General features: G+C 41.7%; 2 protein-coding genes across 3 annotated transcripts in view; one reads left to right on the top strand and one right to left on the bottom strand.

Annotated features, from left to right (window-relative positions):
* LOC119400320 (uncharacterized) overlaps window positions 1-16,386 on the bottom strand; it is a 49,820-nt gene extending 33,434 nt beyond the window's left edge. The window contains exons 1-6 of one of the 2 annotated variants that reach the window (XM_049417187.1): window positions 16,296-16,386; window positions 13,299-13,343; window positions 13,125-13,169; window positions 9,893-9,943; window positions 6,246-6,343; window positions 1,160-1,268 (exon numbers count right to left, since the gene is read on the bottom strand). In XM_049417187.1, coding sequence (XP_049273144.1) covers window positions 1,160-1,268; window positions 6,246-6,307 — 171 coding nt within the window. In that variant the 5' untranslated portion in view covers window positions 6,308-6,343; window positions 9,893-9,943; window positions 13,125-13,169; window positions 13,299-13,343; window positions 16,296-16,386. Of the gene's footprint in view, window positions 1-1,159; window positions 1,269-6,245; window positions 6,344-9,892; window positions 10,029-13,124; window positions 13,170-13,298; window positions 13,344-16,295 lie in introns of those variants that run through there. The other variant, XM_037667353.2, reaches the window with a different exon arrangement.
* Window positions 16,387-19,259: 2,873 nt separating this feature from the next.
* LOC119400311 (lysosomal alpha-mannosidase) overlaps window positions 19,260-23,388 on the top strand; it is a 462,470-nt gene continuing 458,341 nt past the window's right edge. The window contains exon 1 of the mRNA XM_037667342.2: window positions 19,260-19,613. Within this exon, the coding sequence (XP_037523270.2) occupies window positions 19,582-19,613 (32 nt within the window). The 5' untranslated portion in view covers window positions 19,260-19,581. The remainder of the gene's footprint in view (window positions 19,614-23,388) is intronic.

The following is a 23,388-nucleotide window of genomic DNA, read 5'->3' as shown; positions in this document are numbered from 1 at the left end:
GTGGAGTAGACACTAAATTTAAAATTACAAATGATGGTGGTTTTTCTTGGGTCTCAGCATGCGCATCTTTTAAGTGCAAAAACTGCAGGGCTGGCAACAGCGCTCAACATGCCAGCGTTGTGAGATGCCCAGCCTGCCAGGATGTTATTTCTACAGTGCAGCAGGAGTTATCTGGTATGTTGTGTCATGCATACATGATGCCCCCATGTATTTTTTGAATATTGTTCAAGGAGCTTCAGCACAACGCTAAACCTTGTCATTGCTTTCAGTGCTTCGCCCTTCTAGGCAAAACTTCCCAACTTTTGTGCGGTGCGAATTATCTTTCTGTTGGCCCTCAAAAGAGACATTTATTATGCAGTCAGCATAAAACTGCAATAACGTGCAAATAAATGGACATAGAAAAGACTGAGGTATAGTAAAGATAACTATACGAGCTTTTATTCAGTGCTCTCCCCTTCAAGCAAACATGTAGTACTTAATAGACCGACTACAGAATTCATTCATTCAGCATCTTGACAAGTGTGATAAGAGTGAAAACCAGGCCTTATGATATTTCACACCCAACTAGAAAAAGGCTGTCTACTTTAATTAACCACTGACCAAGGGTGTTGCCTATCATCTAGCATCATAATACAACTGTTAGTGCCACGGACACAAGCAAGTGTCACTGACTATAGCCTCTAGGCTGTAGTAAGTGGCACTTGCATTCTTGAGAGTGCTTCCAAAAGCAGCTGCAAGGCAATCCACAGTTCTATTTCTACAGGCAATGCATATAGCAGATTTACACATTTCCATTCCACAAAATCAGATTTTACATACGTCGTTTCAATCAATCAAGAAATCTCAGTATCACCAATGATGGCAACCAAACCGCAGGCTGAAGAGTGGTGACCAGACTCCTGACTACAATAGCTCTATTTATTTGGATAGCCATGAAATGCAAGAATGTATGTACATAATATCTAGATATGAGTGCATTCTGTTTAAAAATTGCAAATTCACAACAAAGTACCTCTGTTCAAAGCAGCCTTTGTACTTATGTACAGTGACATCTAAAAATGAAATGGCCATATAAAGCATAATACTCAAAATGACAGAGCATTTGGCTGATTTTTTAAATCTTGATTACAAGGCATGCATGAAAAAAGTGAATAAGAACCTTGAGCAACTTTGGAGGTAAGTGCTCGTGGGCATTGGGGTGTGTCTGGGCACGTGGATGCCCCTCGGCCAGCAAGGCGCTCACCACGACATTGTCCCTGTTGTGGTATCTAGTAACAAAGGAAAAACACAAGTGCAAACAAGGAAGTCAGAGAAAGGAGAAAGCAAAAGCCTCAAGAAAATAGATGGCACTGCTGGAAAACAATGCCTAGTCTATAGCTTATGAAATCATGTTATTAGTTTATTTTTCACCACTTCTCATGAGCAGTACGAAAGGATGAAAGATGCTTCTCTACGTTTTTAACTAAGAGAGAACTTCAATCATCTTATGCAATGATATCACTGCATAATGATTACCAGCTCACAGTGCTGTGCTGAAGGCATGCAGTCACTGCTACCTCCACACTTAATGCCATTCCACATGTTGAAATGCTCAAAGGTGGGAACTAAAATATTATGGCAATGCCAGTTAGAACTCATGTCCCTAAGGAGGGCTGTTATCATGTCATGTTATGAACTGTTAAGCAACAATCACTGCTCACATAAATATAGACTTTACGCCGAGACAGAAGGGGACACAATCTGTGTTCAGTGAATTGTCCTGAATGCATCAGTCAACCTTACACAAGGCTATTTGCTATCTAGGTCTCAAGTTGAAGAATCCACCTCATAGAACTTTTTTTTTTCAGTATGTTCAAGTAACGGAATGATAAAAGTAACCAACATTAAGTGCAAATGTGGTGTTCCTTTTTATACAAGCATGTAGTGTCAATGGATAACACTGTGACGAAAATTCCCTTGCAATGACAAATGCACAAGAGCTTTAATAGTGTAAAGAGTAGCCTCTTGAGAGATGTTAAAATGCTTTAAAACAGCAAGAGCCTGGCTCATACTGGTAATGTAAAAAAAAAAAAAGAAGTGGCACCATTTATAGCCTTTGCTGATTAAGCATTTGGATTAGTGGCTGAAAAAAATGCAGGGAAGTGAAAGGATGGTACAAAAAACAGTGTCTGATGAGTCAAATACGTCAAATGTCTGAGCAAAAATAATTCTCTAAACTTGAACGCTGCTAGCACGTAATCTTACACCGACTTAGAATGCGCCAAAGCAAAACATCACTTGCAGGAAAATGTTAACGCACATTATAACACTAATTTTTTCAGTAATATCCAGAAACAAAAAGGCTCTTAAAAACTCTAGAAGGCAAGAAAGTTCTAGCTAGAACTGGAAGCAGAATTTTTTTTTTCATAATGACGGTGTCAGTGTGGCTCAGTGGTGCCACATAGCCACAGAGAAAATTGGCAGCATGATTGTGATGTAGTGATGAAGCTAAAGGAATGAGAGAAAAAAGAAACGCAAGTCGTAAAAAATGGAATACTGCATTACGTGTCGCAAACAATGTTCTGGTTCCCAATGCCTTGTGTAAGATATTCAGTCAAGAGTATTCAAGTGCTGGATCACACATCTCAAACCCCAAATTAAGCTCTGAACATTATTCGTTAGTTCTCTCTAGCAATACATGTGCCACACCACTGTACATTGTATAAATGTGCAGGATGGTAAGTTGCTTTAGGCCAAAAGATGGTACAAGGGACTTCTTCGTAATCCCAGGTATCTGAAGCCTAACAAGCAGTCTAGGCAGGACCCACGAATGGATCTATCACGTCATGCGCTTCCGCAGCAGCCTTTGTCATCCCGCAAATGACCGTCACTCGACGTTTCAAGTTAGATCACAAGACCATATCAACTGCCGCGGAACTTGTTGCTATTCGGGAGGCAATACGATTCATGTCCACATCATTTCCACAGAGCCCGCTCGTAGATGGACGATATTCTGCAATGCCAAAGCTGCTCTTCAAACCATCAATTGCATCATGAGACAAGGCCCGTATCATACTTCATCGATAGAAATTGCAGAGCTTCTTGGCATTGCTATGAAAAATGGAGTAGCATTCCAGTGGATACCTGCTCACTGTGGCATAATGAGAAATGAAGAAGCTAACGCTGAAGCTAAAACAGCTTTAAATATTGCCCCGGAAGTGTGCATTGCATTTTCACGAACAGACACTAACGCCTTACTTCGGCACGTAATGCGCAACTCCACCTTAGAGCACTGGAACAAACCAGAACGCCGGCACAAGCGGCTTCATAAATGGGACCCAGAAATGAAGTTCCGTATGCCTCACAAGCTAAAGCGAAACATCACATGCATGATTCACCGCATTCATCTTGGTGTGGCATTCACAAGACATGCCCACTTGATCGACTGCAGTGACACAGGTCCCGATTGTGGTCATTGTCAGTTACCTGAAACGCTTGAACATATATTTTGTGCCTGTCCAGCGTACGCACGAGAACGTCAGAAACTGATCTACTTGATTGGGCAATATTATAGTAGACCATTAACCGATGAGGTTGTGTTAGGTTAGGATGAGGCTGTGTTAGGCGTCAGCAGCACAAACGTGATTATAGAAGCAGCCGTAGGCTTCTTACAAGCCACTGGACTGGATGCACTTCTTTAGATTTGCCCCGCGTAAAAGAACTATATTCTCATCTCCCTACCTTACCATCGTCATTAATCACTCTTTCGCTCCCCTGTCCCCCCTCCCCAGTGTAGAGTAGCAGGCCAGAGCAAACTGTAGCTTAGGCCGACCTCTCTGCCTTTCTGTAAATAAATTATCTCTCTCTCCCTCTCTCTAGCTATACTTTACTAAAGTTTAGTGAAAGCAGAGTCCTGTCATACTTTTTTTACTAGTTACAGAATGTTTCCGTCACACTATGGGACAGCTTCATATGCTACAAACTGTGACCATGAAGTGGTGCCACTGGTTGTAAGGAAGCACTCGGCAAGCGGCGAGATGGCTGGGCAGTGTGTTGTGTTTTTGAAGCCAGGCATATGCTCTATATGCTCTATATTTAACTTTTATCATGTGAGAGGAGCTTGAATGGTCATCACCGGATAGAATTACGATGACAAAGACATGTTGAGTGTCATACTGTTGCTGTGACTATAGAAGGATCGGACCGACAAAACCCCTTGTCTGCTTGGCCAGGTTGCGCTGAAAGGTGCGAGGAGTAGAATGGACTATACTCATCAAAAAACAGGAAGCTTCTCTTTCAGCTCCAAAAATTCTCACGTGTATGAAAAGCTATAAGTAAGACATCATTCTTAGCAATAAGTGCATCGTACAAGGCACTGATGTGACATTGCAGTGCCAAAGAGTGAAGCTAAGGGCTATCAGTATGCCCAACAGTATCAAACATTTCTGTGTCACTGTTGAAAGCAATACATATAAAGTATGCGATGGGTTCCAGTTATTGTGTGGTTGCTTATCGAGCCATAGTGAACAGCCCAGGGCTTACTTAGCATGCATAACAGCCTGTGTAGAGGAGCAAAGAGCTGCCCTGATCCAACTTTTCTCCAGAAAGCACAGCCAAGGATCATGGCTGTGAAAATAGACTAAGCTATGCAATCAGTCGGGCACATTGTGTGCAATAACAATGACATTCCACAACCCTTACTCCGTTCAAGTGCTTAGCCTTCGAGAATAACATCAAGCCTTTAGCACATTCACGAGCATTCTGAAAAGATTATTGTGAGCTGCACTTCAAAGCTTGTTTAAGTGTAAGCTACTGAAGACAGAGAAGCTAGCCATGTGTGCATGGTTGTTCATGTAGAAAGCTGATAGAGATGACATGCTGACACGAGCAAATGTACCGCAATTTGTCAGACACCTACAAGTGTAAATCGATAGCAAGCTGAAACTATGTGACTATGTCACAAGGATATAGCAAGGGCTCAGCAGCTGCTCTCAACGGCATCTTCTAACACGGTCTCTAACACGGTGTGACTCTGAGCTTTTATAAGATGCTTTAAGTGTACACAAAAGTAAAAATGTGAGGTACAATCTGTCATACATGTTTAGACAGCATGCAGCAGATCACATTAAGGCAAGTGTTCTTTCACACTGCAAATGCATTGTCACATACAAGCCCCCTCTTGTCACTTGAGCACTCTGACAGCTACAAATCCACTGAGATGTGCAAGCCCACCTCAAATGGTATGGCTGCCTACTTGTAGGTCAGATGTCTGCTCGCTTACACGCATCAACTGCAGCCTCGAAGTATGTGGAATGCGCCAAAATAAGGGCCGGCCCAAACAGCTTTGGGTATATCGGTGTGCGGCATTGAACTGCACACCGTCCTCACCACTGCAATACTTGGCTGTGAGCGAGTGGAATGGGGAACTGCCACAACCAGATGGGGATACGGTTGAGGAATAAGATTTTCTCATGTACAAGTATGTTCCTCGTAAGCGAGTGGTTGACCAAAATGTAATACACTAGTAAAAGGTGGCCGCAAAGTCATTTGAGCCAGTCTTTGCCCCAGCAACCTTGGAAACCTCCAAAACAAGCCGTTCACAGTGCTTAAAACAGAGCTTCCTTCTCTGCAGTGGTGCCACTACTGACAGCTTCTTTCTCTATAACAAACTTAGCCCGAAATTCCGTGACCAGTGGAAAAGCATCAAAGGACTCTGGTGAAAGTCACATCAAAATGGAATTTGTTTTTCAAATGCTTAGAGGAGGTTAAGAAAACAGTTTTACTGTTCAAAAAAACAAAAAAGGAAAAGCTGCTGGCACCATAACAGCCTCACTTATGAGTGAACATATGAAGTGTTCCACAGGCATAGAAAAGTTACAAGGTAAGAAAATGGGTAAATGTGAGAGGAAAGCTATATAAGTGGCTGCAAAGAAGACAAAAATATAAGAATACATATGTCATGGCCTGTGTCATTACTTTGATAAAACCATACTTTCATGAACGCAGCTCTCCTACCTCACATACTCGACGATTGCATGCTCAACGGTAGTTAAAACTACCGTTGAGCATGCTAATTTCAAACTAATTGCTGCCACTAAAAGATGCACATTTTACACGCACACTAATAGATGCTGACTTTGGTGTGTTCCTTCTTACAAACATAGCTGGCAGCTAAATTTGACAACAGCAGTACCCCTACTTGTTCAGTGCATTACGTATGTTCTATACAACTTTGACCGACTGATACCACATAGCAAATAACTTACTGCTTTAGCAGAGTGAAGATGTGGCCCTCTTCTACAGTTGGAAATTGAAGGCAAAGTTTCATGAGAATCTGCTCATCAACTGGAACTGCTGTGTCAGACTGAAAAAGGAGGTTTATGATGCACATACAGGTTGACGTAAGTGTTTGCGATTGCTGATAATGAACTGAGACACAACAAAGCAAGAAAAAAATAAATTTAAAAAAGGCATGAACTACCACTGCAGTGGCTGCTTTTATTGGGCATTGCTACCTAAGGTGTCAAGCTGCTAATATAAAAGTACTTTTCATTGCTGCATTCAGCAATCACGCATTACAAAGAAGGTGCAACCTTTAAATCAACTTAAGGCTAGGCAATGCAACAAAAAAGCTCCCAAAGCAGCATTTCAAGAAGGCAGTACATACACAAGCAACCACGACTTAAAATCATTTATAAATTACACAATTTAATACACCATGTAGAAACAATAATTTAACAATAAAGTCCTTGCATTATGAATGTTATTTTGACACGTTCACTACTGGGCTTCGGGCACCAGGAAAAAGAATGTATTAGCAGATGTCTTTCAATATAACAACTGCAGCTGCATTAAGCTTCACCATGAAAGCACTGTTTCATGTAAAAAAGACAGGCAGAGTGAGAAACTATAGTTAGCGAGCCAAAATCACGACCACACTGAAATACGAAGAAACACATAGACAGGACGGGCGCTCATTGAATTCAAACATGCACCAACTAGGCCAACAGCGAGTACTACTATAGTTAGCAATGTTGCAAACATGCTTTTTTTTGGACTAATGTATTTATTTTATGAGGTCACACAGGTGTCATGAATTTTTTCTGGTTAAAGTAGATTTCTGCACATTCACTGATGGCTTGTGCTGCTGCACCGTGTCTACAAAAAGTACACATAACAGTTTAAAGGTAAAATTTCACTTTCCTTCACATGTGTGCCAGATTTGCCAATTATTTGCCTTAGTTACTCTGGCTACTACTGTTGAAATCAATTTGATGTGGCTAAATTTCACATAAGAAAACACAAAAAGCCAGAAATAACAAATTACCCTACTTAGGTGTATGTCAACTATTTAGCTTGGTAATGGAAATGCATCCATTGTGCAGGAGCAACAACGATAGAGGATAAGTGTAATGAGGTAAAACGCCATCAGAAGCACAGTAACACAGCCACAAATATATACACTTTTAAGTATGATAACCAATGCAGCTGAAGTTAACTAAAGGAATGCGGCAATAATACATGAATTGATTAGGACATCCCACTAGGTGTAAAAATGCGTTGGATGGAATTTCAGCCTTGCTGAAGAATGGATTGTGCACTAACCAATGCATGCCTTTATGCTAATCCCATGAACCCTACTCTCTAAGTGACAACTTATGCTGCCATATAACAAAGTGGGTGCTTCAGTTCATAAAGTGCTAACTACGACACTTAAACTCTGAATTGTGAAAGTAACTTCCTATGTAAACAAGTTCTGGCTCTCAAAGCCAGCCCTTTTTGTTTGCATTCCAAATGAATGACTTTTGTTTGAACTGTGCAGTGAAATGTTGCATGTATGCATTCTCCACTTCCATTCATGACTACAAAACTTGCATGAGCCACAGCTAAGCAGAGTTTATCAAGAACTGTTTAAGCAGGCACTAGAAATGTGCAAAGGGTCCTTGAAATTTCAAACTCACGACCTGCCTGGGCACAGCTCAGCCCTAGACTACAAAGCTACAGCCCTGCCCAGCAGGGCATTGCAAGTATACTTTCCAGGCCTAGTTTGGACCTGCCTCCATCAGCATTTGTTGGCTTTGGTCAGCCAACAGTTTCTCCACCAAGCAACACAGCAGCAATTGCAAAGTGTGCAACCCACTCACTTCATTTCTATAAAAATAATCAACAAGGCCAACCCAGTATCTGTTTGCAGACACATATGCACCTGAGCTAGAAAAATGTTTCTGAAAGAATGACCTACTCCTCTGTTTCTCATCAAATAGTTTTAGGGAATTACAGTAATGAAGAGACAAGACTACTACGTAGAAGTCATTTAAGACTGCAAGTCCACCAGCTTTTCTGCATCCGCTTTCCACAGATGACCACATTCATAAAAAGCAAAACTTCGTTGCTTAGCATGTGTCTGAACCCTTACATAGCGAGTCCATACTGCACTTACAAATGAACGCCGAGATGTCAACAGTCCAATGAAGCATGTGCAGGCTAATACATTTAAAAACAATTTAATGTCTTTGCACTGCACACAATGTATTGCAAACCATCTCTGCCTCACTGTACCACTGAAGCAGAACATTAATGCATGCAGCCACACCCTTCAACGGGATGGTACTGACCAGGCCTAACCCGATCGTACACGAAATATGGTTGCAATATGGTCAAGTGGCGAATGGGACCACAAGGAAGATGATGCAGATGGAATGCATACGCCCATTAGTCTCCCAATACACCAATAAAAAATGCAAACAACCTAAAGAATGCAGGTGGCAAAGGCACAATTTTGTTATATAACTTGACAACTTAGCAGTATGCGACCACCTTCAACAAAATGCACCTGGTAAAAAGGGCATAGAACCAAAGGACGGAAGGAACAGGAGAGAAAGGAAAGGCAGGGATGTTAAAGAAATGTGGATAACGAGCCAGCTTAACTTTCATAACACATAAAACATGACTCTTTGTTTAAAAAAGCCACAAAGGCCACACTAACACATATATTGGATGCAACATTCCCATTGCTGTCACTGCCAAAATCTCACATTCTAGTTTTATTTTCTGCTGGCCAACAACATTCTTCAAGTGTGGATAGCAACCATAAATGCTGCAACGGATATCCAGGCTCGAGTCTTCCGATTTAACACACCTAAAATGCTGTCACAGCCCTATTGTTGAGCTAAGCATTTTGTTCGTATCGTCCACATTGTGGTCCTATATTTTGTGCTTCAAAACTTTCCAAGTACACTTCACCAACTAGCCCAACAAAATAAATTTCCAAAATATGGTTGGATGACCTGAGCCTAGCCATGAGGCTTGGCCAGGGACATGCTTCCATGTTAGCCTAGAACTGTGCACACCACTTGTGAGCACCCTTTGATGACATTTAGAACAATGAGAAACAAAAAAAAAAAGCTTGCACACTTCAGTACACATTGCATGTTCTTATCATAGAAAATAAGTGCTCAGGCCTTGCTGTTCATTTATGTGCGAATAACAAGACAGCATGAGCTGAGCACAGAAATAACTGAGCTTGGAAACTATACTATCAAGCAGACTGAAAAGCTAGTGCCAGTTTTAGGCCTATAACTACTCAAACGAATGTTAGAACAGTTTCATGTTGCATTTTTTTAGTGTGCCAGTACTGCTACAGTGTTTTTGATCATGTGCCTCAAGGTGTGCCAACTTATTTCCCATATTAAGAATACAGTGCACACTAATATGCATAACAAATTCACAAGGTGAAACTCTAATGAAAACTCATACTGACTGCATATTTGCTTATGTGGCAGGCTACAGATGCTAGGATGTGCAACAGCAAATTAAAAGCAGGAGTTGCAAGAAAAAGAAAATGTGCTCAAAGTTAAAACATGCACAAAAGAGGAGCCACAAGGAAATTAATAACTGCAGTGAAGCATGTCACCTTGAAACGATATGGTGTTCGAGGACTTCCAAAGTAAGGCGAATAGGTGCCCTGAAGATAAAGTTGGAGGAGAAAAAGAAACATGGGACCATATAAATGCTCTTCACATTCGTCTGGCCCACTGCAAGTAAGTTTCTGCACTCCAAATTAGTCCAAAAAGAATGTGAGAGTGTATATACTTGGCTGGCGCTGGCTTCGTTAATTTCCTCACTTCACAAAAAACTTCTCTGGATGCCTGAGTCACAGCATCATTCATAAACAGGCCCAACAATACCAAGAAGGTAAAAAAATGTAAACATTGTCTGGAAATTATAAATAAATTCTGTAACATTTCCCAACAAAAAGAGATTTTGTGCAACAGCCTACTCAACAAAAATAAGACAAAGAGCATGAGCAAGCTAGCAGCTGTCACTTTACGGCATCTAATGTCTGCAGTAGCACTGGGAAAAGCGAGCTGCAAGAAAAATGAGTTGGAAAGTGCCAGTTAAACAAGTGAACTTATGCACAGTAAGGTAGCGTGAAGTTAGCATAAGTAAATGAGAGACTGTGACAAGAAGGGCCAAGCAAGAAAATAAATTTGTTTGCAGGTCCGTGAGGTGATGGAGGCAGTGAGCAAACAGTGCATGAATCATACATTTCACCAGTGAATGAAGCAAGAAGCAGGTAAATGCTGCCAAACTACATCACAGTGCTTAAGCAATGCAACCAATAAAGTGGTTCTGGTTTTCCCAGGGGCCAGCATATAACTGTAGTTCAAGACATCTGCCATGCCTAGAACACCTACAGAACAAGACATCAGAAAATAACAGACAAATCAGTTTGTGCATTACTATACACCATTATGACACATTTCAAGGTTAAAATCAAAGGTGACATTGTTATAAAACACTATTAACAAGTGCCATTGACATGTGGAACAAAGCGCAACTGCATAACTAATTTTAAAATCTTTAGAAATTTGTTTAATCAAGAATTCAATACATTGCTATAAAGATTAATTCCATATTTATCATGTTAAAAGTATTCATCATAGAATTTCAAAGCTAAGTGCGGGTATCATTAAAGTGACACTAAAGGCAAATATTAAGTCGACAGTGATTGTTGAAATAGCGGTCCAGAAACCTCGTAGTGCTACTTTTATGCCAAGGAAGTACTTATTTTGAAATAAAATCACGTTTTAGTGATCCGCATCGCCTTAGCGCACTTCAAATCACCCGCCTGAAATCAGTCTTTCACACGTCACTGCTGCCGTGCCCAACGTTGTCCGCCTTTACTGCGCGACGGCGTGCATTCGCGGCGTGCACCATTCGGGCATCCAGCAACATCACATGCATGCGGCATTTTGTCGAACTTTCTGTCAGAGCGACTTTCACGAGCACGCAAAACACACGCGGCAGTACGCGATACCGAAACTACCACTGAGATGCGACCGCGTGAGCGAAGCAGGGCGCCGGGCAAAGCGTAGTTCGGCGAAAACGGAACCTTCGAACCATGCGCGCTGTTCACCATGGCAACGTCAAAGAGGTTCTTTTTTCCATGAATCAAACAGAAACGAACAAACAGCATTTTATTACATCTCTTGATGCATGGAAGGTTCTTTTTTTATTGCTGCTAGTTTGATTACTAGTGATTAATTGTAGGCAGACTCTCATACGTCATCGGGATCATTTTGAAAATGTCCCACTCGTGGCGCTCATCGTGTGATACATTTAGCTTAATTTCTCGGTAAGTAGGGCACTGCTGGTGATAATATTGCCATTTTACACATTGTCATACATTGAGCTTTCACTCTGACAAATTTTTATTTGCCTTTAGTGTCTGTTTAAAACCGAGCACGCTGGGAGCATCAGCAAGGCAGCCTTGCCATTATGTCAAACAGAAACGCCCAATGACAAAAAATGTGACAAAACAAATCAAAGCAGATACTGATACGTGTATCATAATGAATAAACTGCACAAAAGACGAAGACAGAGAAATCTCTGTCTCCGTCTTTATTCATTACGTTACCACACCAACTTGCCCAGCTGTCGCTGCTTTTGAGTTACTGAAATGAATGCGATTGCAGATGCTTGTCAGGCAAAGCAGGAGGCATTCTCACAGGCACGAACAAATTGCTTAGCCTTCAAGTTTTGTCAAGCACTTCGTCATTGGGCCTTTCTGCAGTCTGACTTAACAGAGGGGCTACCTTTCTGGTGCTTCCAGCCCACTCAGGTGCCTGCATTGTGCACTGAAAATTGAGGATGAATGTCTGCAATCAGGAGCGATGTTCAGGATTTAGAAATAATTGGGCTGCGTTAAATTCAGACTGCCTACAAACTTTCTATAATGACGGCCGCTGTCAAGGATCTAATAATAAAAAAAAATGTTTTAAACATATTTTTGTCAATTAGTCTTCTCAAACTTACTAGAATAGTGTCAAAGTACATCTGTCTACCATTAAGATTCTTGAGCCACATGCACTATGCTCATAGATTTTCTCTAAAACATCTATAAAAGATCAGTACAACTAAAGTTTAACACAGAAATGTACTGCGTAAAAACTGAAAGAATTGAAATGCAGGTTTTGTTCTTCCTTGGCATTCATGGTATGTACCGACAATTCTTTAGGTGGTAAGAAAACTTAATGCATTAAGGGGACAATTAAATGTTGGTGGAACACACAAAAATTGCTCTCTCACTCAAAATGTTTATTTGTTGGACAAAGGTGGAGCTTCTGCTAGCAGTTGTCTTCTATATATCTGCAATTGTGATGCAATGTTTTAACAACTCTAAAAGGCAGTTACAATCAACCTGCACTACAACGCAAAGTGACAAGGTTGAACAAGAGCTAGAATCAGGTTGATAAATATTTAAGATAAGTCCTTGTCGTCACTGTTGAAATCTAGCAGCAAGTCAGACAAACCAAGTCACTGCGTTTCCTTACCTAAAAATATGAGTTATTCTCATTTACTGTGAGAATCAGCGTGTCTCGAGTACCTAGTAAACTTATCCAAAAGAATAAGGGAAAGGGAGGGGCTCAATATTTTAGCAACAAGCACATGAAGCAAACAGGCAACGAAGCCAAGGAAAGCTCATGGGAAATTATTATCGATATTCTCTTTGCTCTAGGGTCTCAGAAAAGTGCTATGCACTTATAATCACAAAATCTCAAGGCAAACCTACTTAACTTGACAGAACATGTTCAGTGTTCAGCAAAGAGCTAACGCGTACGAGCCATAGATTCACACATACCACAGGTCTCGCTGCTGCAGTGTAGAAGCCTTCCCTTGGTGATGCCTACAGAAGTGTGACAAAGTAAATGACTCACACAGATAACCGGAGGAACGTGGGTGCTGCCAAGTCAAAGTAGAACTAGTCTTTTGTACACTCAAAGGAATAATTTGTAAGCCAAGCTTGTGCTGTTACCTGTTTTTCAAATGTCTATGGCTGCCAGCCTTTCAAAGAAATAGTCTGAAACAAAAAATACAGAAACAAAGGCAATAACAAACTGGTGGATAAACAAGCGAACCCAAACAGTGTCAGGAAATCTGCATGGCAACAACATAATCACAAAGCTAGAAAACAATCAAGTGGAAATAAAAATAAAAATAATAAGTAACGAAACAGGTAGAAGTTGCATTTCTTCAATTTCACTTCAGGTACAAACTACAAATGATAATTGCAAAAGTAGGGGAAACGATTAAACATAACAATTGACAGGAGGTAACTTTCCGTGATACAGACATGACAGCTAAAAACCAAAGAACACCTATAATGTCTCGTAGTGCAAGACCTACAGGTTTTCCTTTGCTAAGGGAAAGTGTGTCACAACCCTGGCATGTGAAGTATATGCTTCAGGCCAATTGACAGCTGCTTATTATTTCTGTAAGCTCTTCATAACTTAGTCTTTGCCTGGCACCAGTACACAATATCAGATGTTGATGGTTTGGTTGCTCCTAAGTGTATAGTAGAGCTTATAACAGTGTGCTGATAGTTGTAGTCTACAGGTATATAAAACAAGCCTAATGCTTCTAAAGAACAACAATATGGCCTGAGGTACATACAGTGCAGTGGAAGATAACTTTAAACAGTTAATGTAACTAAAAAAGAGGAAATAAATAAACAGTGAGACAATGAAACTTATTATACCAAAATAAATGTACCGCATGCAGCACGTGTGAAAGGCCAGATATAAGCTTGGCATTTATAATCGCTGTTGTGTGGCTCTGGCAAATGCACTACACTTTGCACACAACAGTAAACCAAAGCTTTCACGCTCGATAGTTTACATTGCATGAACATGCACTGCAGGCAAAATCAACTTATCCTGGTTTGCCTGGTTAAGCAGCACCCTGATAAAAAGGAATGATTATAAGATCATCACACTTCAGCAATTCCTACAGCTCTGAACAAATTTACTGTGACAGCAATTACTTTTCTAACTAGCCCTAATGCCCCCAGATTTTTGCAAAACTCTTGAATCCTGCAGAAAGTCCACAACTGTATGGCACAAGTATTGATGACTGCAGTGGTAATTGCAGCATGGCACTGACGGAAACAACATGATGACAAGGACAATGACCAGGGGCGTAGCCAGAAATTTTTTTTTTTTGAGGGGGGGGGTTCAACCATACTTTATGTATGTTTGTGTGTGCGTTTGTATGTGCGCGTGTATATATAGACAAGCAAAAATGAAAATTTGGGGGAGGTGGGTTGAACCCCCCAACCCCTCCCCCAACCCCTCCCCTGGCTACGCCCCTGGCTACGCCCCTGACGATGACAATGGCAGCATGATGACAAAACTTTGTTGACTGACATTCAGGGCAGAAAACAGCCTTTCCAACAGCAATGCTGACAAATGACTGTCAATGAAATCCATGCTGCAAATGACTGCTATACTGCCCACCAGCTATGCTTGCAAAAGTAATAAGTTATGGCGTCTGACGTACCTAGTTAACATGCAGGTTATGCAAGATGTAGCAAAAAGTTCTGGATTAAGTTCAATCACGCATGGTTTACTCATGTGCATTCAAAGCAAGACGCACATAAATTTTTGTTATACGTGTACTTCTCCCCCACCACTCCCCATTGGAATGTGGTCATGGCGGACAGAATTCGAACATGCTTCCAGTAGCATAATGTAACAGCTAGAGGGTGAACACAGCATGCACCAGCTTTGCTGCATACGCAGGTTGTATCAGGATGGCAGAAAGGCAACAGTGTCTCCAATGAGAGCTTTTCATATTAAATGTTTGATGACAGCTTCAGATGAGGATCAGGAGGTGGCCTAACAGCAGCAAGGTAATAGATTGGATGGACAGATGGAGAGGGCAAACCTAGCTTACATCTGTCAAGTGCTGTCACAGTAACATACTTAGTGCTGCACCAGTGCATCCAGAGAGGATTGGAATACAATTTTTCTTTAATGCACAGAGAAGATAAAAATGGGAGAATTGCGGTGAAATAGAAAGAATGCAACTTGCTTCTCTTTCCCTTGATGACAAAAACACATATCACATAGGATGTCGAATGTGCAAAAGTTGTGTCTTTATTTTTCAGTAAAAGTAGCAATGTGGTGGGGAAAGTAAATAATTGCAGAAAATAAGAAAGCTTGAAGTTCAGTGTGCCCAAGTGTACCCAAGAAAATACAGATTGTCAGTGAACAACACAAAGCCATTAATATCAGACACAGCTGCTGCATCAGTGCCAGGCACATGTACTACGCAGAATCAACATCAGATGTTGGTGGCTTTACATTATTTGCTACCGTAAAATTGTCCCCAAAAGTCGCGTAGGCCTTTGAACGACTGCAGATAATATTTGGGTACCGTGGGCACTGCAAACAAAAGTCATAAGCTCTTACATCCACATTGTCCTTTGACAGTACAGAAAAGCGACCTAAAGTTATACTTATATCTAACCCAATAATCCAAAAAGCATACTTTGGTAAATTATCCTATCTTTTAAAATTAAGCAGCTTGATATAAAGGCTCCTGTTAAATTCTAATTATTAAATATGCCATGCAACATTAGTCACAAACTTACTGTGGAACATTACTTACATTTATACAACAGTGGGGAACCATAGCAAAGATAAAATTTTCATTGACACAGCTCCTTAGTACACCTCCGCATTTCACAAAATTTTATGAAGGGAGGAGTGCAATTTTCTTTCTGTTCTTTCCAGGGAAAACAGGGTTGCTTAATACACATTAGCTTACATTACGCTACTGATTAGCTTTGTAGTAGCAGACTGCTAGGTCACCTTTTTTATTAGGGTATAGAGCCTGACAATCCAAACACCTTCATTGCAATTAAAATATGCCTTTCTTGCGTATATAAATGTCTGTAGGCTATTACCACAAGAAGAACAAAAATACTGCAGCCCACTGTTAAAAAAAATGTGAAGAATTCATGACTTACTGTGGTTGAATTAGAAACTGTTGTCGAAGGTGGTGGTGGTGGATAGTAGACCATGCCATAGTATGGAGGGCAAGCCTGTGCAAGCAAATCATGGCAAAAGAGTCAAATATACCACATAAACGCTTACAGTTAAAGAATCCAGGCAGAAAAAAATTACCATTGCAAGGTCATCTTGAAAATACTTTTGCTGCACGAAAAAAAAGAAAGAAAAGGAAAGGAATAAAGTCACGTGTTAATGACTTTGTGGCACTTAAAAATGAAATAAGAAAACTTTCTGCTTCAAAACGTGAGCAAGTCCATTCACAAGCCCCTTTTATTTTCGTAGGCTGATGTAATTAGTAGAGGCATGCAGTACGACTGGTACATATAAAACTTTACAATAGAAAGCAAATCATTTTGTACTCACGCATGCGTGTACTGCTGAAAAATAATACAATAACCCCTTGAGGTGCAATGCCCACATACAAGGGCGCAACTTGTTTTTGCCCGTTCTTTGGACTTGCAGCCAAAAAAGAGCAAGATAAATTGCGTATAAGATGAACTGAACCTTCTGCATAGTCAATGTGTCTTGGATTAACCTCAATATGCTGCGTATGACTGCAGCCGATCACTTTGGTGAAGGCGCTACGATGTTCGATGGGTCGTTCGAAGTGCCGCGTTTTGGGAACAATGTCAGAAGTAGTATATTTTACTTTGCTCGAAAGTAATATAACCAAAAACAAAATCATGCATGCATTCTGAGCCTATGATTTGATTCGTTTTATGCAAAACTGGAACATGACTGACTGCAGAATAACTGAATATTTAATAACATGCTAATTACGATTAACTACTGCAACTCACACAAAACACCACATTACTTCATTTTCTTTCTTGAAATGTAGTATCGAGTGCCTTAGTACACATAAGGTTATATTACGCCATTCATTAGCTTTCCAGTAGCAGATAGCACGGTCACTTTTTTATTTGGTTATTGAGCTAATTATGTTGTGCGAATTTGACACATTTGCAGACAGACCATAACAATTCGCCTTTGAAGGGGATAATTATAAAATTTTACCATGGTCCACAAACACAGTGGTGAAGTGAAAGGCTTCTTATGGGGTCTTTCATGTCTGCATAATCTGCAATTCTGCCTTGTTTTTTACCCCAGCTGATTGACTTGCTGATACTACTCAGAGCACTTTTCTTTACTCCTTAACGAAAAAATATTTTTATCTGCACACTTTATCAACATTTGATAGACTGACTCATATGAATGAGCTAATGCCTTATGAAGTATGCACACTATAACCTGAAGCCCTTTACTTTGCTTCTACAATGGGTGATAAACATAACAGCATTGTACTGAAAATAACAAAAATAAAATAAAATTGCAATAAAATTATTAAAACAATACTTCCTTGGGTGGTTTACTGGCATTGAGCAGACATGAAGCAATAATAAAAAATCATGCATAGTACCCAAGTTGCACAACTGCAGTGGATTCAACAAGTGTTCTGCCCAGTAGCAGCTAAAGCATGCCGTGTGCTTTTAGGATTACTGCATCCGGTTTGCTGAATATGAAGGTTTCAAGACAAAATTATCGTTTTGAATGACGAAGCTTCATAGCAATGGTGGTCATTAGAATTAGCGTGATATTCCAACTACAATTATTAATTAAAGAACCTTCAGTAATACCTCCATTGCTTATTCTCTTAGGGAGCATGTTACAATTGTATAATATATAAGTCACCCAGAACTCAAAGCATATGGCATTGTTCTCTTTGCCAGGCATCACTTTCAAGAATTAAGTGCTCAAAGTCGGTGGAAAATCAACTGATGCTGAAGTTATAACATTTATACGCTGTGAAAAACAGATGAAACAGAAAAATGCAAACTAAGAGAGCAAGCATTTTACAGTCTATTTCAAGTCTGTCATTCTAAGAAACGGTGAGCAAGGCACGAAGTTTTCAGCCAAAGGTTATGCTAAGAGCACAAGCCGACTTCATTTATACCTCATAAAACTTTTAATTAAAATGTTGCTTACTAAAATAAGCAGCATACTGATGATGATCATGTAAAGCCAGATGTCCATTGGCAGTTATAAATTATCCTTTGCTTTTGATATCCAATTTTCTGTCACATCAGAGTCATCACACAAACATACAGATACACTGCTTCCTAAAGCAGTATTCTTATTTGAAATTTCTCCCAGGTTTCATGGCCATGGCCACTGATGACACACTTTCTGGTGGCTTTTCTCTCCCAGCTGCCTGTATGAGCACCAAGGTCGAGTGCTGCTACTGAGCAGGAGAATGTATGAATGCCAGATGCTTTTTCCCCTCCTGTGATGGGGGAACATTAGTAGCTCTAAACAGCAAATGCTACCCTGTCCTTGCAGGGAGCTGCCTGACAAAGGTGTGGTGAATAGTGGTGGTCACATAGTGCATTCTCCTCAAAGCGGTAATGTGAGTGACTCCCTCATGTGAATACCCCTTAAAGGATGTTTCTCAGAGAACAGTTAGTATACACTAAAATGAAAAGAAATAAGGAGCTGAATACAGCTGTAAAACAATTTAAAAAGAAATAAAAAAGGTCAATAAGTCTGCCACAAAGTTTCAGAGAGCTTGTCTAAACAAGAAAGCCACGAGACAAGACTGGATGCAACAGCAGACAGTGCAGGGGAGGAGACAAATAGTGAGTGGGGAGGATAAATAGAGCTGCTTCGATAATGGCAGGGTCACCCTTCGTGACAGCTCATGGTAAAACAAAGACAAACGAGCAGAAAGAAAAGGTAAAAGCAGGAGAGGGAAGACACGGCCCACCCTCTATCCAGCGCAGAAAAGGAACAACTCACTCTCCGACCAGCAAGGCTCTCTGTTCTGTCTTTTCAATGCAAAGACAGGCGTGAGGTGGGAGAAAAGAGGGGGACTGGGTGGGCGGGGAAGAGCACGCAGGAGGAGTTTGCTAGCGTGCACATCTTTTCTTTTTGGTTTTTCTTCCTCTGGCAACTAGTACAGTAGCTAAACGCGAGAACTGGACAGGTGCCAGGGGGAGAAATGCCGGCAGAATGCGTGGCCTGCGTGGCCGGCAAAACAACCAGCAAGCTGGGAGCCCCGACGTGCTCTGAAGAGATGCAAAGGAGGTGCAGCGGCCAGTGGAGGGAGACAACAGAGAAAAGGAAACGGCACCTTGGTCGCAGCCTGGCCTGGTGTGGGCTTGCCACTGCCGTAGAGGTAGTACTTTGCATAGCTGCCCTGCATTTGGGTAGCAAGGAGGCAGAAGAAAGTGAGAGGAGGAACACATGGTGGCACATGCCTCAACTATGCCTCCAAGGTGAGCATTGGCACATTCTTCATCACATATTTTAGGTGGTTAGCCTAAGATGGCCCAGCCAATAAGTACACACTTTTCCCTAGAGCAAATCATATACAAGTCACCATAAAAGTGTTACGCGAAGATTTCATTAAGGCCTTAATGCTTTTTCAAGTACTTTAAGCAGTCCCAAGTAGCCAAACGAGTTTTTTTTCTTAAAAGGAGCTTCCGTTATAAAGCACAAGCAGGTTCAGAGGTCAAGGTTGTCGTCACAAGTATCATGCAACTCACTGAAAACATACATAACGGATGAAATTGGTCATAGTGCTTGATCATAGCAATGTTCAGAATACTACACCACCCTAGAACATAAAAATTATGCCAGCATTCAGCACATGAGCTTCTGTACCCCACTTACATTCTCCATTTTTATAAGTCAAGGACAAGCTTCTCTTTTTTTCAGCTCTATAATACCTATGTCCAGGTGGCCATGTTGTACAGACGCACCACGTCTGTGTAGAGCGCGCGAGCAGCCGGTTTTTGCTCTGCGGGGCGACACCTTGAGGCAGTTTTGGGCTCTGACGTGGTGTGTCAGGAGCATGCGTGACCTAGTAGTCAGGCTGACCACATCAGAGCCCGAAACAGCCTCAAGGTGTCGCTCCGCAGAGCAAAAACTGGCTGCCCGCGCGCTCTACACAGACGTGGCCGCGGCTGTACATTTGCTACACATTAATAAGAAGCTTGCATTAATTGAGCTACGGATGTGGTACCTAACAGCTGCATGTTTGTTCAATCACTTACCAGAACAAAATTACTGGTTAGAATGGGTTGAAATTAGGAATTTATATATATTTTAAATCAGTGGCGATTTTTTGTCTTCCTTTTGTTTTTCCTTGCAGTACGCATGGATGTTAACGGATGTTGGCAACTATGATTTGGATTTTTAAAAATCTAATTTTGGTTCTTGGTTAGGTTCACATTTCAAATAAAATAATAAATTGCTATCAATACAAGCCTTGAAGTGATCACATGAGCAATAATAGGTTCAAGCACTGTGGACATTGCATAGAGTTAAATGGCAAGCCAGGGGGAGGGGACATGGGTCAGCTGACCACCTGAAGTTTCAACCTGTCCTCCTGAAGGGAAAAACCCTGGCTCCGCCCCTGATCTGTTTATGCACTCGTTTGCCTGCCACCCACTAGAAACACAGCACAGTTCGAACATGTAGAGTTTGGATAATTAGCGTGAGGGAACAGAAATTGACTTGGCAATTTCCACTTCCCTTTCACTAAATGTGATCCACTGGCTGTACGCAATGCAGTAGAAAAGACAATGAAATTACTTTCAACTCCCTCTTCCTAATCGATTCTTGATGTATCACTCGAAGAGTCTATCGTCATAGAACAATCATCAAAACAATATTATTAGAGAAGCCACGACGTCATGTCCGATTACCTGCTGCAACTGCGGGTATCGTAGGCGCGGATCTTCCCATGTTGTCGTATGTTCTCTGTGATTTATAAAGTAGCTAAATGTGAAAAAGAAAGAGAACGGACAGAGTCAGTCATCACACAACGAATTATCCACAGCTTAGTTGACAAAAATCACATTACTTCAGCAGCATTTCCGTGATAACTTAATTATACAAATAATCCAGTCAAGTAATATGACCTAGATATTACAAGCACAGACATCCCTCAGCCGTACGTGAGTCGGCACACAATGCTCAAGAAATTGACAGAGATAGCAGACTGTGCATAATTCCATATACACAACTGCCCGACATGGCCGCGCGTTAATGCAATCCTCGATTAAGCCCCATAGACTGCGCGCCAGTCGACAGCTGATAACGCGCGTAACGTTTAACAATTAACTTAGCTGGCCGGAAGGGCTCAACGCAGTGTCATTCTTAAAAACATCGATTACGCGACTGAAACCAGACGTTAAGGGTAACAAGTTTAAACAGAAAACGCATACTCTAGAGGCCAAGGCATCAACAAAGGTTCTGCACGGTAGCGTCACCAGATCACAGCATTCTGGTTGCGCTAGCCAGCAGTCCACGGCAAGCATCGGATCGATAGTGTTGTAGGAAAGCCGACCTGTGCAGCGCGCGTCTAGGCCTAAAAGAGCGCCGAGGGGACGAGACCAGCAATTCGACTAGCGTGCCTGGCCAAGCAGACGCATAATCGAGAAGCTGAAAAGCTCATCCACTCACTTGCGGCCCGTTCTGGGGTCGAAACGGCATTCCCAGCCCGACGGCAGTGTCTCCGCCGGCTCCGGGTGAACGGCGGCCATTTCCGCGTGCGCTGCTTTCGCTTCCCGTTTGTTTCCGTCCGCTGCTCGCACTACGCGCGCCGCTCATCCCACCTGGCGCCCTCTGGCGGGACGCTGGGATGTCTTCGGGAGCAGAATCGCGCCGTTCGGTGGGAAAGCCAGAACACAGGGGGCTCTGAGGGTGATGATTCATAGAGACTGGATTTTCAGAAACCACAGTAAGATAGAAAGGGTATGGTGGACGGCTTTAGGTACCCTCAGCAGGCATCTAAAGCATCGTCGCACGCTACGGAGAAGTTCACAGCCAAAAAAAAAAATAAGTGCCTGGTACGCCAAATACGCCGGTAAAAGACTCCTAACCGAGTTGTCGAATTTTTTTGACCGTCTTTGACAACGAAGAAATGGAGGAATGAGGAGAGAACCCGACATTTGTCCGCGATTAGAAAGTCGAATGCTTCATTAGGAACAAAAGTTGTACATTTAAGCATTCGTATTCACCTCATGTCACTGTACAGTATTGTTACTTATTTTTTAGAATGATACCATCACGCTCTCACCCAATAACCTTTACAGAAATCTGTATGTCAGCGTACTAAATACTGTAATGTGAAGAACAATTATTATTGTTAGCTCTGTTATTGCACTACTGCAAAAGCTAGCGGCTTAACCGAACGTCTTTACTCTACTCGTGCGAAAGCGGATTCATGCTTTCCTCACACGCCAGCACGCACATATGCACACGCATTTTGTTGTTGAATTGTTTGTTTGTTTTATTGCGGACACTCTCGACGGGTTTTGCCGTCGCCGTCATTTTCCTTATAAAGTCCAAATAGACCTTTTTCAAGCAATCCCAGAGCTCCCCGCGAGCGCGCAGCGGAGCACTATGGGAAAAGTGCAGGAAAGGAGAATTTTTAGGGGCTCGTTTTTCTTTCTTAGACACAATGTTAGTGAGAACTAACATACAATAATGCCAAGGAAAGCATAGGACATGTTATTTGTAGCAATTAGGATATAAATGTGAAGAAAGTAAAGCGGACGAAAAGATATACTTGCCACCTGCAGGGACCGAACCTGCGACTTTCGAATAACGCGTCCGATGCTCTACCACTGAGCTACGGCGGCGATCATCCTTCGGTCCACTTTTATGGGGAATATATGTGCATTTAAACCTAGGAGTGTCAGCTGTCATTGGTCAGCTGCCAGCTCGTACAAAGATCACGTGCTACGCGATGCCAACAGGCAGAAAAAGTGTTCCACACTCGCCGCCTTGGCTACGATCGGCGCTGACTAACACTCCTTGGTTTATATGCACATATACCCCATAAAAGTGGATGGGAGGATGACCGCCGCCGTAGCTCAGTGGTAGAGCATCGGAGGCGCTATTCGAAGGTCGCAGGTAGGGTCCCTGCCGGCGGCAAGTTATCTTTTCGTCCACTTTCTTCTCATTTATATCCTAATTGCTACTGTCTGTTAGTTCTCATAATGGGAAAAGTGTGTACGTCGAGCGAGCCGGCTGTTCGGT

The sequence above is a fragment of the Rhipicephalus sanguineus genome, chromosome 1 (genome assembly GCF_013339695.2).
Source record: "Rhipicephalus sanguineus isolate Rsan-2018 chromosome 1, BIME_Rsan_1.4, whole genome shotgun sequence".
Classification (NCBI taxonomy): Eukaryota; Metazoa; Arthropoda; class Arachnida; order Ixodida; family Ixodidae; genus Rhipicephalus; species Rhipicephalus sanguineus.
This window is presented reverse-complemented; position numbering and strand designations above follow the sequence as displayed.